General features: G+C 40.7%; 1 protein-coding gene across 1 annotated transcript in view; it reads right to left on the reverse strand.

Moving 5' to 3' along the window:
- The window catches only part of LOC135467097 (triokinase/FMN cyclase-like), a 28,204-nt gene extending 14,708 nt beyond the window's left edge, over nt 1–13,496 (reverse strand). Inside the window, exons 1-10 of the mRNA XM_064744858.1 lie at nt 13,418–13,496; nt 12,114–12,265; nt 6,141–6,349; nt 4,695–4,805; nt 4,398–4,582; nt 3,618–3,696; nt 3,027–3,116; nt 2,705–2,739; nt 1,772–1,791; nt 1,235–1,305 (exon numbers count right to left, since the gene is read on the reverse strand). Of these exons, the coding sequence (XP_064600928.1) occupies nt 1,235–1,305; nt 1,772–1,791; nt 2,705–2,739; nt 3,027–3,116; nt 3,618–3,696; nt 4,398–4,582; nt 4,695–4,805; nt 6,141–6,349; nt 12,114–12,121 (808 nt within the window). The 5' untranslated portion in view covers nt 12,122–12,265; nt 13,418–13,496. The remainder of the gene's footprint in view (nt 1–1,234; nt 1,306–1,771; nt 1,792–2,704; nt 2,740–3,026; nt 3,117–3,617; nt 3,697–4,397; nt 4,583–4,694; nt 4,806–6,140; nt 6,350–12,113; nt 12,266–13,417) is intronic.

Below are 13,496 nucleotides of genomic sequence, written 5' to 3' on the forward strand. Positions count from 1 at the left end.
TGTGCAAGTGCGGTTGGCTCGTATGTATCGTTTGTTTGCATTCCTCACTCTGAAGAATAAATACTGCGCCCAGTATTTGAATAATTAAATTAGTACTCTGAAATTGAAATGCTTTGGTAGTTTTGTGACAGAAAGCATTTTTTCTTGCTGCATTATTAAAACCAAACATTTTATTAGTGTAGATCAAAGACAGTGGATATTATTTTCTTAGGAGACAGTCAATGACATGGAATAATTTATCACAATATCATACTACTGTTATACCAACTATTCTCCTTCTAAGAAATTTATTTGTTTGATTCATCTTTCTCATCATAATCAAGAATTATTTCACTATATATATAACCGCGGTCAGTATTATGGTGGAGGAAACCGGTGTGCCCGGGGTAAACTACAAACCTTTGAAAAGTTATTGACGAATCTTTACCAAGAGTGAAGTATAGTTATATACACACGACATTAGTGGACGACAAATGACCTTCAAAAACGTTAAAGATTGGACAAACGGCCGCTTTGTTTACCCCGCGAACAGTAAGAGCGGAGTAATCCACAGATTCCCTGTCCAAGGTCCCTAGGTTGGGTTCGAACCCGCACCTCGTGTGTCCTAACGATTTAAAGGCAGGCATCTTGACCACTCTCTTACGGCACGTTCTCCATTTTCCATTAAATACATGAGCGGCCTCCGTGGCTCAGTTGGTTAGCGCAGTAGCGCAGCGTAATGACCCAGGAGCCTCTCACCAATGCGGTCGTTGTGAGTTCAAGTCCAGCTCATGCTGGACTTGAATTTAAAATCCACAACATTTAAAATCCACAACAGACCTTGGAATACCACGGCTCCTCAGATTGTGACAATTACTGTAAAATGTTTACTTTGTTCAGTGTTTACTTTTATCTCAAACAACCACAGATTGATATAAACAAAGTAATACCTAGATAAGCGATGGACCTCATCTGCCACAATGTACATCTCCATAAAGGTCAAGCTTCCAAGGTTGTTTAATAAGCAGGCCACATGATCACCTGACGTATAGAAACGACAATCAAAGAACAGTCCATAATTTCATTTTGATGAAATTTTTATTTTCAATGGCTTGTAGAAATGGTACCTAGACTCTTTGTATTGTTTTAATATAACTATTTATTAAATATGATTACAACACAGCATTCTGAGCAATTCTAGACCAGAGCAAGTGACAAGATCCCGGATTTCATCGGTTACGTGTGACCCATTTACCAAATATCACACAGTGGTCACTGTTCTGGATTTTCTCTATGTGCGATATTCCTGCATAAATGTGGATTCGTCTGATGAGGTAAGCAACCTCGAGAGCGGGCAACCCTTGATGACAACACAGCATTTTGAGTTATTCTAGACCACCGATGTCTAATAAAGTCCAAATGTCATCACTGCCTGTTTTTTTACCTAATTCTGCTTAAACCTTAGTGCTAGGGGGCGTGTACGTTGCTACTTTTAAGCACATACATGAACAGTCGGAATAAAACCCTGACTGAGGTAAAATGACAAGAGGCCGGATTACAGCGGTGATACGATTGACCATTTGCCAACTATCACACTGTTGTCACTGCTCTGGTTTCACTCTGTATATTCTGTAGTCGTTTATACAATATACCTTTGAGGCTTTCTGTATGACACACTCGATCTACAGTATTTGTGATACACGATTTATTTATGTTGTATATACGCACCTGATTTGACGTTTAAGTGAATCTCATTGGCAGGGTTTGTCATGTGATTCAGCATTAGCTTTACTGTTCTCGTGCGGGCATGATCTGAAAGTTGAACTCTCACGATTAAATATGGATTTATGCGGATTGACGTTAGCGGCATGCTTGGGAATACGTTAGATATCCAACATAAACCATGTTTACATGTATAAGTGAAGCAAATATAGGGAATACTCAGAGGCTGCCAGACCTTAAAGGATACATGAAAAGGTTCTGTAAAACGAAGAGTATGGTTTAAGGAAAAGCATCTTAAAGAAAGATATGCCCACCAAAATATCTATTTCTCTTTTCATTTTTGAGGCATGTTTTATATTTCTTAATAACGCCTTTATTTTATGCGTATTCTCCGTCAACGGTCGGAAATATTCGGAAATGACGTAATCGATGAACGTACTGGAAAAACGGAATCAGCTTAGCGTCCCAAATTCGAGCTCTCCCCCATAACAAAGTTATTTAACAGGTATCACTGTTGACGTCACTACATCAGGCTAATTATTTTCCGGACTGACTGACCTCTTTGGCCTCAGGAAAACCATAGTTTATAGCCATTTTTACGCCTCGAGAAAATTAAGAAAGCTGGGAAGCTTTTTGTACTTCTATATGCTAGTCCACCTGATATACTTCGTATCAAGGAATAAAAACAGGGCGTTTCCATCAGCGTCATGTCTGATATACCTAAAATCGCAGTCCACTAAGCTGGCTCTATACATTTGAATATCACGACCTCATTGCTCAAATGCTATGTCCTATTTATCTAGTATAAACCAGTGTTGTTCATCATCAGAAATGATGAATGTTATGAGTTACATTTTTAACTTTAGGCCTAATAAGTGGTGAAGAATTTCGTCGCTATACAGTAGCCTTATTTAGCTTCTTTGAATTGGCTAAATTCAAGTCAGTCGAAAAGTACAATATTTTTCAATCCTTATACTTCATAATACATATAGGCCCTATATACCTTCATCGTCATCACACCGGATTCCCCGTGAAGCCCTGTAAAAATTAACAAAGGACAGACCATTACGCATGTTTTTAGACATATTATTGCTGCAGATGTGAAAACATGTTGATGCCTATCGAGAAACCAGCAATTCAAATTTACTTCAGACATGGCTTAAAACAGCTAATGTAACAAAAACATATCATAGAACTATTAACGGCTGTCAAAAGCGTGTGCTTGCTCCAAGGAAGACAACCGTATAGAGTCTGAACTCAGTGAGAAGTCCATGTACTTCAAAAAATAATTTTATAAACTCTGAGAGTTGAGATTAAATCAGTACCCAATCCTAATTCCATTTCGTCGTCTTCGAGCTGAAACATGGGTCCAGATCCGGGCACACTTCCGGGTATCAGACAGAGGCCGATGGTTCCTACAGCAGGCAGAACATGCGCAGAACATCAGCATCGAAATCACAATGTCGTAAAAGCCTTATTTATTTATTTATTTATTTATTTATTTATTTATTGTTGTGTTTTACGCTGTACTCAAGAATATTTCACTTATACGACACAGGCCAGCATTATGGTGGGAGGAAACCGAGTAAAGCCCGCGGAAAACCCACGACCATCCGCAGGTAGCTGGAAGGCCTGAAGCCTTATTTAGAATCAATGTTTTGAAGTTATTGTTGTGACAGCATGGACATGAAACGATGCTTATACCCGGTCGAGTTATTGAGAATGGGGAATCTTATAGGCCGCCAAAAATGGTTTCGCTAAAAATACACAAAACAGTCTTCTTACAACTGCAGTTACGCAGTATTGTATATAAATTATACCCAGTCCCAAGCATAACTACAAGAAAGTACGAAGCATTACACAAAAGAAACAAAAATTTGTTAAAGCCTGTTAAAGCCGGTTTATTACAAACTCACCCATGTTTTTGAAGACGAAATTTAGCACTTCCTTTATTTCCGGTAGTGACTTTCCCTCTTCCGCCATTGCTCCAGCGATCTGACAAGGCGATGAAACGCACACTATTGTAAGGTTATAACCAAAATCAGTAAAGTTCCACCATTCATGTGATTGCCATCTCACCCAAAATGAGAAACTGATAGCCAGTCAGATGAGTGCTCATTTCTTTAGCCAAGGAAAACTCAAACACGTGCAACCGTCTGTGGAAAGATTTTTGAAAACTACGTCCAGAACTACGGTTTCTATGTTTTGATTGAATAATAATGTTTGAATTTTATTTCGGGATTTTAAGACGCTGCGATTTTCATACCGAAGACACTGGGCATGACACCATTATGACCCAGTGACGTCATGTTTATAATGAAGACACCAGACACGACACTCATTAGACCCAATGTGGTCAAGTTCATACTGAGGATACCGGTGAGTTCCAGCGTGAACTTGATCACAACAAAGACACCAAGCATGGCATGCCCTCAATCCCAATGCCGACACGTCAGCACGGTAAACATCAAACATGAGATTCCCCTGAATCCCAGTGACATGTTATTCATGACATTGAGACGTTTGACATGACACTTCACCCCAAAGTGGGGTGAAGATCAAAAACGTCTTTTGATACCAAATCTTCCACTCCTTCTGTTTTTCTTCAAAGAAGAGAGTATCCAAAGCGAAGTACATTTACGAATAAGTACATCGTTTTAAAGAATGTTTAAGCATGAGAAGCCTGGTTATGGTACCTTTAGGGCTAAAATTCCACCGACCAAACCTCGCCTTCCTGCTGTTTTATCCGAGGTCTGAACAGCGCAGTCATCCGAGTTAATGTAGACGTCTAGCTTGATCCCTTCTTTCTGGGCTCTCTCCATGGCCTGCCCAAACGTAAGTCTGTCACCTGTGTAGTTGTTGAACGTCACTAATACACCAGCTACAAATAAAGGAAAATGATTTTTTGTAGATCACGGACAACGAAAGTACCAAAACATCAAAATAAACTTATTCCTTTAAAAATTGATAAAATACACAAACACAATGCATACCCTTGTTGCCTCTACCTATGGCGCGGAGAGCGGCCAGGATATCACCGGGTGGTGGAGAGGTGAAGATCGCCCCGCTGACCGCGGCACTGGCCATCCCAGGGCCTACATAACCTAAGAAACAAGGGAGATACTGAAGAATGTACCGGTATCCTATGAAAAGTGCCATGTTTTTCAAAGTGCATCGGATTTACATACAAGTACCGGTGAATGAGTCACAGTTAGTCATGTAATACAAAAAGACTACAATGTATACAGCCAGTAACACCAGAGTAGCGACGACAGTATAATAGTTAATTTGCAACCTCCGACCATATATGCTAGGCACGGTTGTAGAAGTGAAATAGTCTAGAGTATGGCGTAGAACATCAATGAAATAAACAGTTTGCAATTGTTCATAAGTAACCGGTAAAATCCAGCCTATACCGCGTTTCTATATTATACGAACAACCATAATGCTGACTAAGCTGTGGAAAACCTACACGCGCAATATGAACACGGATATGACATAACACGTATGTGTTTTATACTAGTAAATGAATTGGAATTGCTGATATATCAGATTAGCATTAGATGCGTGGAAAGTATCTGTATTTCTTCCTTTCTTTTTTTTAAAATAAACGTTGTTTTCAAGAATATTTTATGTCGTTTCAAGTTGCAATCTTTTTAGTATACTGCATGGCTGGTCCCCATATACGGACACGTTTGCTGTTCTGCCTCATTAGAAAATCATGCGAAAGGCGATAATCGTAACGCTCCACCTGGTGGCCAGTCTTTCACTTACCCATAATGCTTTAGTGTGAAAAGAAAGTACCACGATCGCCAGTTTCAGTCCTATGCACGACTCGACCAAGATGATATTTGTAAAGATTGCCTGTTCATGGACTTCAGCATAATATGTCATACAGAATTTTAACTAATATTTCAAGTGAAATACGAATAGCTGAAAGGGTGCCATGTTATATATGCACTGACTTTCTGGTGATTGAATCATTGTAGGGCTTTGGTCACTGCATGACAATCCTGAAACTCACCACAATAAGATTTGATTCTTCTATGAATTAACCTACTATGAAATCAATGTTTGTCGGCGTTTCTTTTCAACAATTTTATTTTTGAACTCAAGATAACAGGAACTATACACACAAGTTCGATAGATTGGCACATGCCTTTATGGGATAAAAATGTCTGAAGTAACATTTTTCCATATACTTAACATATATAATAATGGAGTTTGGAGTTCGTACTCTTTTATTGACAAAGGTAAAAAAAGTCCTACTGTATCATGTGACCTGTCAAAAATGTTAGGCAACTATTTTTGATTGCACTTACTTTAACATGAGCGTCTGAACACAGTTTCACAAAGGGTGACTGAGGCCTGTGATCGGTAAATTAATGTCAGGAAAAATTGTCTAACATAGTCATATGATACACTAGCTATTCACACACCAGATCTGCTTGGTTCATGGCCAGATCCTCCACCTGTCAGGATGGTGACCTTGCCTGCCCGGATGACTTCTAGGATGTCCGATCTCACAATCACGCGACTGTGGCCCCGAAGGAGCCGGAGACCCGGATTGACGGAGACAAGACCGGACAGACTGTCGTCTACACAGCTCTCTACCGTGTTCAGCAAACGTTTCCTCATATCCGACATTCTGCACGTGACAAAAATGACATGATTACCGATGAAGGTGATAATCTTTTAGAAAAACATGAGGATGACGATGACTGGAAGGTGTATAATGCTGGTCAAGTTATACCACAAGTCAGACCGAGTCTCTAACATCAGACCGTATGCTGAGTTAAACGCCTGGTGAATTAATATAGAACATATAACAAGGACATCAGAGGACTCCCAATGCTGTTCACTGCATACACAGTTTCATTAATGAACGTATAGTACGTAGGCGTTATACATGTACTACACTTACCAGATTACAATTAATCTGGTAAGTTGAACGGAAAGTCTATTTTCTGAGTGATGCTAGAAAGCATTCTCTTATTATAGCACAATATTCTGTCATATTAAACTTAATATCCTGCTATTGCAATAGAATATTTATGTTGACTTAATAGAACATGTGTGTTTAACAGAATAATCTGCTGAAATAGCAGAATGCATTAAGCATTGGTAGTGGTCGACGTGATAGTTTTGTAGACGATATAATGATCGTGATAGTTGAAGCTGATAGGGGCAATGGTGGTGATGGACGTGATGGATATGTAGACGATAAAATGATGGTGATGACTGAAGGTGATAGGGGCAATGGTGGTGATGGACGTCATGGTTATGTAGACGATATAGTGATGGTGATGACTGGAGGTGATAGAAGCAATGGTGGTGATGGACGTCATGGTTATGTAGACGATATAATGATGGTGATGACTGGAGGTGATAGGGGCAATGGTGGTGATGGACGTCATGGTTATGTAGACGATATAATGATGGTGATGACTGAAGGTGATAGGGGCAATGGTGGTGATGGACGTCATGGTTATGTAGACGATATAAAGCAGAAGATGGATGCAGTTCGATGGCGACAATGGTAGTGATGAATGTGATGGTTATGTAGACGATATAGTGATGGTGATGACTGGAGGTGATAGGGGCAATGGTGGTGATGGACGTCATGGTTATGTAGACAATACAATGATGGTGATGACTGAAGGTGATAGGGGCAATGGTGGTGATGGACGTCATGGTTATGTAGACGATATAATGATGATGATGACTGAACGTGATGGGAGCAATGGTGGTGATGGACATCATGGTTATGTAGACGATATAATGATGGTGATGACTGGAGGTGATGGATGTGATAATGGTGTAGACGATATAATGATACTGATGGTTGAAGGTGATAGGGGCAATGGTGGTGATGGATGTGATGCAGAAGATGGATGCAGTTGATAGTGACAATGGTAGTGATGAATGTGATTGTTTTGTAGACAATATAATGGTGTGATGATGTGTGATATAACAGGTTATGATTGAATGTGAGGCGGGCAATGGTGATGATGGATGTGATGGTTATGTAGACGATATACTGATGGTGATGGTAGAATGCGATACTGCCAGTGGTGGTGCTGAATTAATGGGATAATTATGTAGACGACATAATCATGAGGAAGTTTGTAAGTGACAACATCAAATAAATAAATGAAATAAATATTGTGGCAGGGCGCGTCGATGCCGCCAAAGTGCTACCGCCACTAGAGTATGATGTCGAAGACACCAGACATGATACGCCCGGGCCAACCAGCTCTGTTTCCGGACGGTCCACACAAATATAACACTGCTTCATCCAATCGCTAATGTATCATTACCCTAACCTATCAGCCCTATCCTATGCGCAAGCCCTATCCCATGCGCAAGGCCTATGCATACATCACGTGATCTGTTACAACACTATTCAGTAGGTATAACGGGATACTGTACCTGGCAATGCTCTGCAATGACACAAGCCCTGTAGCGTTCTGTGCTCGTATATGGTGTTCACAAACGTATTTCTGCAAGCCAATTCTTTCAAAGCTTTTGCTGAACACATTCGTAACGCATATAGCGACCTCCTTGCAGTTGGCTATATCGCCTCAAGCAGAGCACTGGCTCTCGACTTGACTGTAACCTACATATACGATGACCTGTTGATAGCGTACAGTGTGCGGAATATAGCATGAAGATGTACGTGATTACCGTACAGTACCCTAATATTGGCTGACTATATATTATGACTAGTACTTTAATAATTTTTGGCAATATATTTATTTATTTATTTGATTGGTGTTTTACGCCGTACTCAAGAATATTTCACTTATACGACGGCGGCCAGCATTATGGTGGGAGGAAACCGGGTACAGCCCGGGGGAAACCCACGACCACCGCAGGTTGCTGCCAGACGTTCCCACTTACGACCGGAGAGGAACCCAGCATGAGATGGACTTGAACTCAGAGCGACCGCATTGGTGAGAGGCTCCTGGGTCATTACGCTGCGCTAGCGAGTTAACCGACTGAACTACGGAGGCCCCTGGTAATATATAAATGTGCGCAATAGAATGTTGTTCTGAGTATATATGTATATGCCTGGACCGGAGTTTTTCAGTGATAGGAAGATGACAAACAAGGAGTAGAATCAACATATATATGTATGGGATACAATGCGTTACATATAAATAATATAGGGGATATGGGAATATAGTAGCAACATATAGTGGTGTGGGTCTGTCAGCAACCTGCAGATGGTCGTGGGTTTCACCCGGGTTGTACCCGGTTTCCACCCACCATAATGCTGGCCGCCGTCGTATAAGTGAAATATTCTTGAGTACTGCGTAAAACACCAATCAAATAAATAAATAAATATAGTGGTGTGCGTGGTATAATACTGTTTGAGGTACAGTCTGTCAGAAATGTCATATTTTTCATATGGATAGGGATAGGGATAGGGATAGGGAGTAATTGCATTACTTCCATACAGCTGTACGGTATACGCGATGCAATGACGTTGTAAGTAAATAGGGAATACTATAGCAAGATATAATACGTGGCCGAGGGGGTTAGCACGCCAGCACGGCGCAATGACCCAGGAGCCTCCCACCAATGCGGTCGCTGTGAGTTCAAGTCTAACTCATGCTGGCTTCCTCTCCGACCATGGGAGGGAAGGTATACCAGCAACCTGCGGATGGTCGTGAGTCGTGTGTGACATAAATATCCTTAAGCTGTATAAGCTGCCATAATAGATATGGAGTGGTGGCAACACATACAAATAGGCAATGCAAGAACACAAATAGCACACTTTTCAAGGTACTGAGTGGCATGCAACATGCACATGTAATATGCTATACATTGCATGTAGATACATGAAGCAGTGTTTTATTTGTGTGGTCCATCTGGAAACAGGATTGGTTACCGGGCCCCCTCGTCCCCTCATCACGCGGTGCGAATGGTACCGCCCTCGTGCCGCGGATCGAGAGGCGAGGGATCGAGGGCTGTACGGTTCTCGTTCCGAGGCCCGCGATCACCTGATGTAGGCCTATGAGCTAGATCAGTAGTAGTAATCTTGAGCGTAACCCGCTGAAAGAAATTCTTATGTGCTTTTATGGCTCATTCTTAAGCCTTGAACTTGACTCGTGAAATGGACAAACTTGTAGAGGATGCCAAAAACAATTATACATCTGCAGAGTTCTAAAATATCGTCTGAGTAGAAAATGCTTAAAAACTATGTAAAAATGTTTTAAAACATCATTGATGTAACATGCAGATATAGCTTTGGACAACATCACTGAAAGCCAGACAAATACCATAGAGAATGTCCAAAAGGACACTCTGTGTCTTATCAGTTGTTTAGCTAAGAGCGTTGAGCCAGCGAGCAGCCAGCTCGCTTTTCTTTTCCACAAACTGTGCGGGAAAAGAACACCTTACCATATTCAACTAAAGCGATCAAGAATTTAAAATAACTCTAAAAAAATGTTTTATCCGCCAGTGCCACCAGTATGGCACAATGTTGGTAACCGATGTTCAAACATAATCTTCTGAAGACCAATAAAATTGATGTAGCTTGCTTATTTGTTATGCTTATATTAGTTATGCCAAAGACTCTTGATGACGTCCCTCTTTTCGATGGGACAGGCCGAGTGGTAAACGTGCCAGCGCGGCACAATGGCTCAGGCGTCTGTCACCCGTGCGATTGCTGTGAGTTCAATTCCAGCTTAGGTTGGCTTCCTCTCCCCAGAGCTTGCGGATGGTCGTGGGTTTTCCCTGGGCTCTGTCCTCGTCCCCTTTTCCCTTCCCGCGGATCGCGGCCCGCGGCATGAGGATGGTACCATTCCCGCGCGACGTGTGATAGCTGGTGAATGATCACACGTGACCTGTGAAACACGGCCTCTTTCAATTCACCTCAGTTACGGGTTTTTTCTAACTGTTCATGTGAATGCATAAACAGGAGCAAATTACACGTCCCCTATAGCACCAGGGCTCAAGCAGAACTAAGTTTAAATAAATGCAGTGATATGAAGTGCAATTTATTAGACGTCACTATAGTCTAGAATTACTCCAGAATAAGAGTTAGAATAAACCTCTAACAAGGCAAACTGACAAGAGACCGAATTTAACTATAGTTACGTGTGACCATTTGCCAGCTATCGCATTGACTTCGCTTCTCTGGTTTCACTTTCCACGCCGTAGTCTTTTATATTTAGTATAAGTATTAGTTTAGTGTTTTTTTTTTTTGACCGTGTGATAAACAGCGGGAAAATACTTAGTAAATACATCAGATACTTAATTTCATTTTGATTGTACTCCGGTTTTGATACTTTAATATTCTCTGAATATGCATTGACGTGGTGTTGCTAAACATAAACTAAAACAGGTTGATGGGACATCGAGATATTGGAAGCAAAAATCAGTCCGGTTATCACGGAAACATATTTCCTCGGGCAAGCTTAAATGTAAATCTATATTTAAATCATTTGTTCGAGCAGCGGGTGTTTCGGATCACTATCACGATATAAACGCATACTTTATATAAAACATTTGATAGAATACTATTCAAATAGATAGAACTCACACGTGCACATGGTTTAGGGATGAGTGGCTATATATTAACTCTTCCATGTCGCTATGAATATCTACGAGAATCCAGTCATATACTTATGAACCAAGTCATTTTGAAGTTTGTTATAGTATATATGTATTTATTTATTTGATTGGTGTTTTACGCTGTACTTAAGAATATTTCTCTTATACGACGGCCACCAGAATTGTGTTTGGAAGTAACCAGGCAGAGCCCATTTGAAACCCACGACCATCCACAAGTTGCTGCACACCTTTCAATGTACGGGCGTAGAGGAAGCCAACAAGAGTTGGATTTGAACTAACAGCGATCCCAATGGTGAGAGGTTCCTGGGTCATTGCGCCGCATATTACAGTAAAAGATTTTCGTTTGTAAATGCATGGATGTATTACATGGCGATAGGACACTTATGCTCCTATAGTATGTAGTAGCGATCATATAGCGTCGTATAATATTAGTTTTCTGTGAGCCTCAGACGTGTCATAGATTGGTATCCAGTGAATACGTATTAATTTGACCAACTGCTTCATGAGTGAGTGAGTGAGTGCTTGGGGTTTAACGTTGAACTTAACAATTTTTCAGTCATATGACGACGAAGAAATCCTATGCAATGTGCCTCCTTGTTGCAGGTCGGATTTCCACCACTCTTTTATCTAGTGCTGCTTCACTGAGACGCCTTACCGAAGACAAGTAAGTCGCCATTCAGAGTCATTACACTGTTACGGATCAACCAGTCGTTGCACTATCCCCTTCACGCTGAACGCCAAGCGAGGAAGTAGATATATACATATTTATACATACGCTAAAACAGCTTAATTTGCGTATGTATTGACGTTTACAGATTTCGCCTTACCCGTTCATTCATGACTAAGCCAAGCATCCTGTATCTGATGATAGACAGGCGTGGGTCAGATTTAATTGGTCGCTTTCCTGCCTGAGGGGGCGTTATCGATGTGACGCGCAAGGTCGATTGTTTACTTACTGTGAAGACCATCCCCATAAAGTCTGCGTTAAAAACGAAAATAGAGAGTACAGAAGCCTGCGCTGTGCGTGAGGAAATAATGACAGACTATAGCTAACGGTAACTGACGTCTAACTGAACAGAAATGGGAGACAAACTTGATAAGACCTTGGACAATGGGAAGGAGAAAGGCGGGTTGGTAAGTACATAGTTTTACGATATATACATATACATCATATATAAAAGTTAGTCTCTTGGAGGTGTACGTCCATTTCTTGAATGGAGTGTATAATCACATATTTCACGTTTGAGCTTGTGATGTCTGGCCTCTCTTCATTTTTAAGAATGGGCGTTAAACAAGGATCAAACATAACAAATGAAAAATCTGTCTGACACTGTTAGGAAAAGGCACAAAAGTTCAGTTTATGTGAAGTACACTCAACACATAGATAATATGCATATGTGTACTACGTGTATCACCCCCATCAGCAGAGAATAAGCTTGATATACATGTACATGTATGCTGAAATTAAACGTGTAACCTTCCTGGAGTTTCGAGTTGGAAATCTTTTGTCGTCAGAGGTAAAAACAGTCCTATTCTGCCATGTGACTAGTGAAATCTGTGTTGAAATTCACTTACTGTTCGCCAATCACACCTATTTCCAGACGCACAAATGACACCTCTTTCCTTTGGAAACTTCTCAAGATCACAAACGTTCAGCTTCTCAATTTTCTCTATCATTAATCGTCTCTAAATTATTTTATGACACTTTTTTCAGACGCCCGTGTTATAGTGAAGGTGATCGAGAATAGTTGCCTGACATTTTTGACAGGTCACATCATACAGATGATTTTTTTCTACCTTCAAGGATAAAAGAGTTCGTACTCGAAACTCCCCTATTAGTGTGTCTTGCGGCCGTTTGCTCAGTCTAACGTTCGTGGAGGGCCATTTGTCTTCCACCGATGTGATGTGCATATCTGACGCCATCCACATTCTGGTTTCCTCTGTCTATATTTAGAATTAACCACCACCGTATAAGCTTAATGAAACATTTTTTGAGTAGGCCCCATGGCGATAAACAACAGTGAAATAAATCATCGCAGTGACTTTGTATTGTATGTGGAAGATCTTGTCATGCCCTAGTATATATCAATATATATATATAGGCCCTATATATAGACCCATGTACTCTTACCTTCAATGTACATCGCCATGCGTCTGGGTTTTGTCGTAATTAACTTGTAAACAGTTAATGGTATGGACATGATCGACCC

Source organism: Liolophura sinensis, chromosome 6 (genome assembly GCF_032854445.1).
Source record: "Liolophura sinensis isolate JHLJ2023 chromosome 6, CUHK_Ljap_v2, whole genome shotgun sequence".
NCBI lineage: Eukaryota > Metazoa > Mollusca > Polyplacophora > Chitonida > Chitonidae > Liolophura > Liolophura sinensis.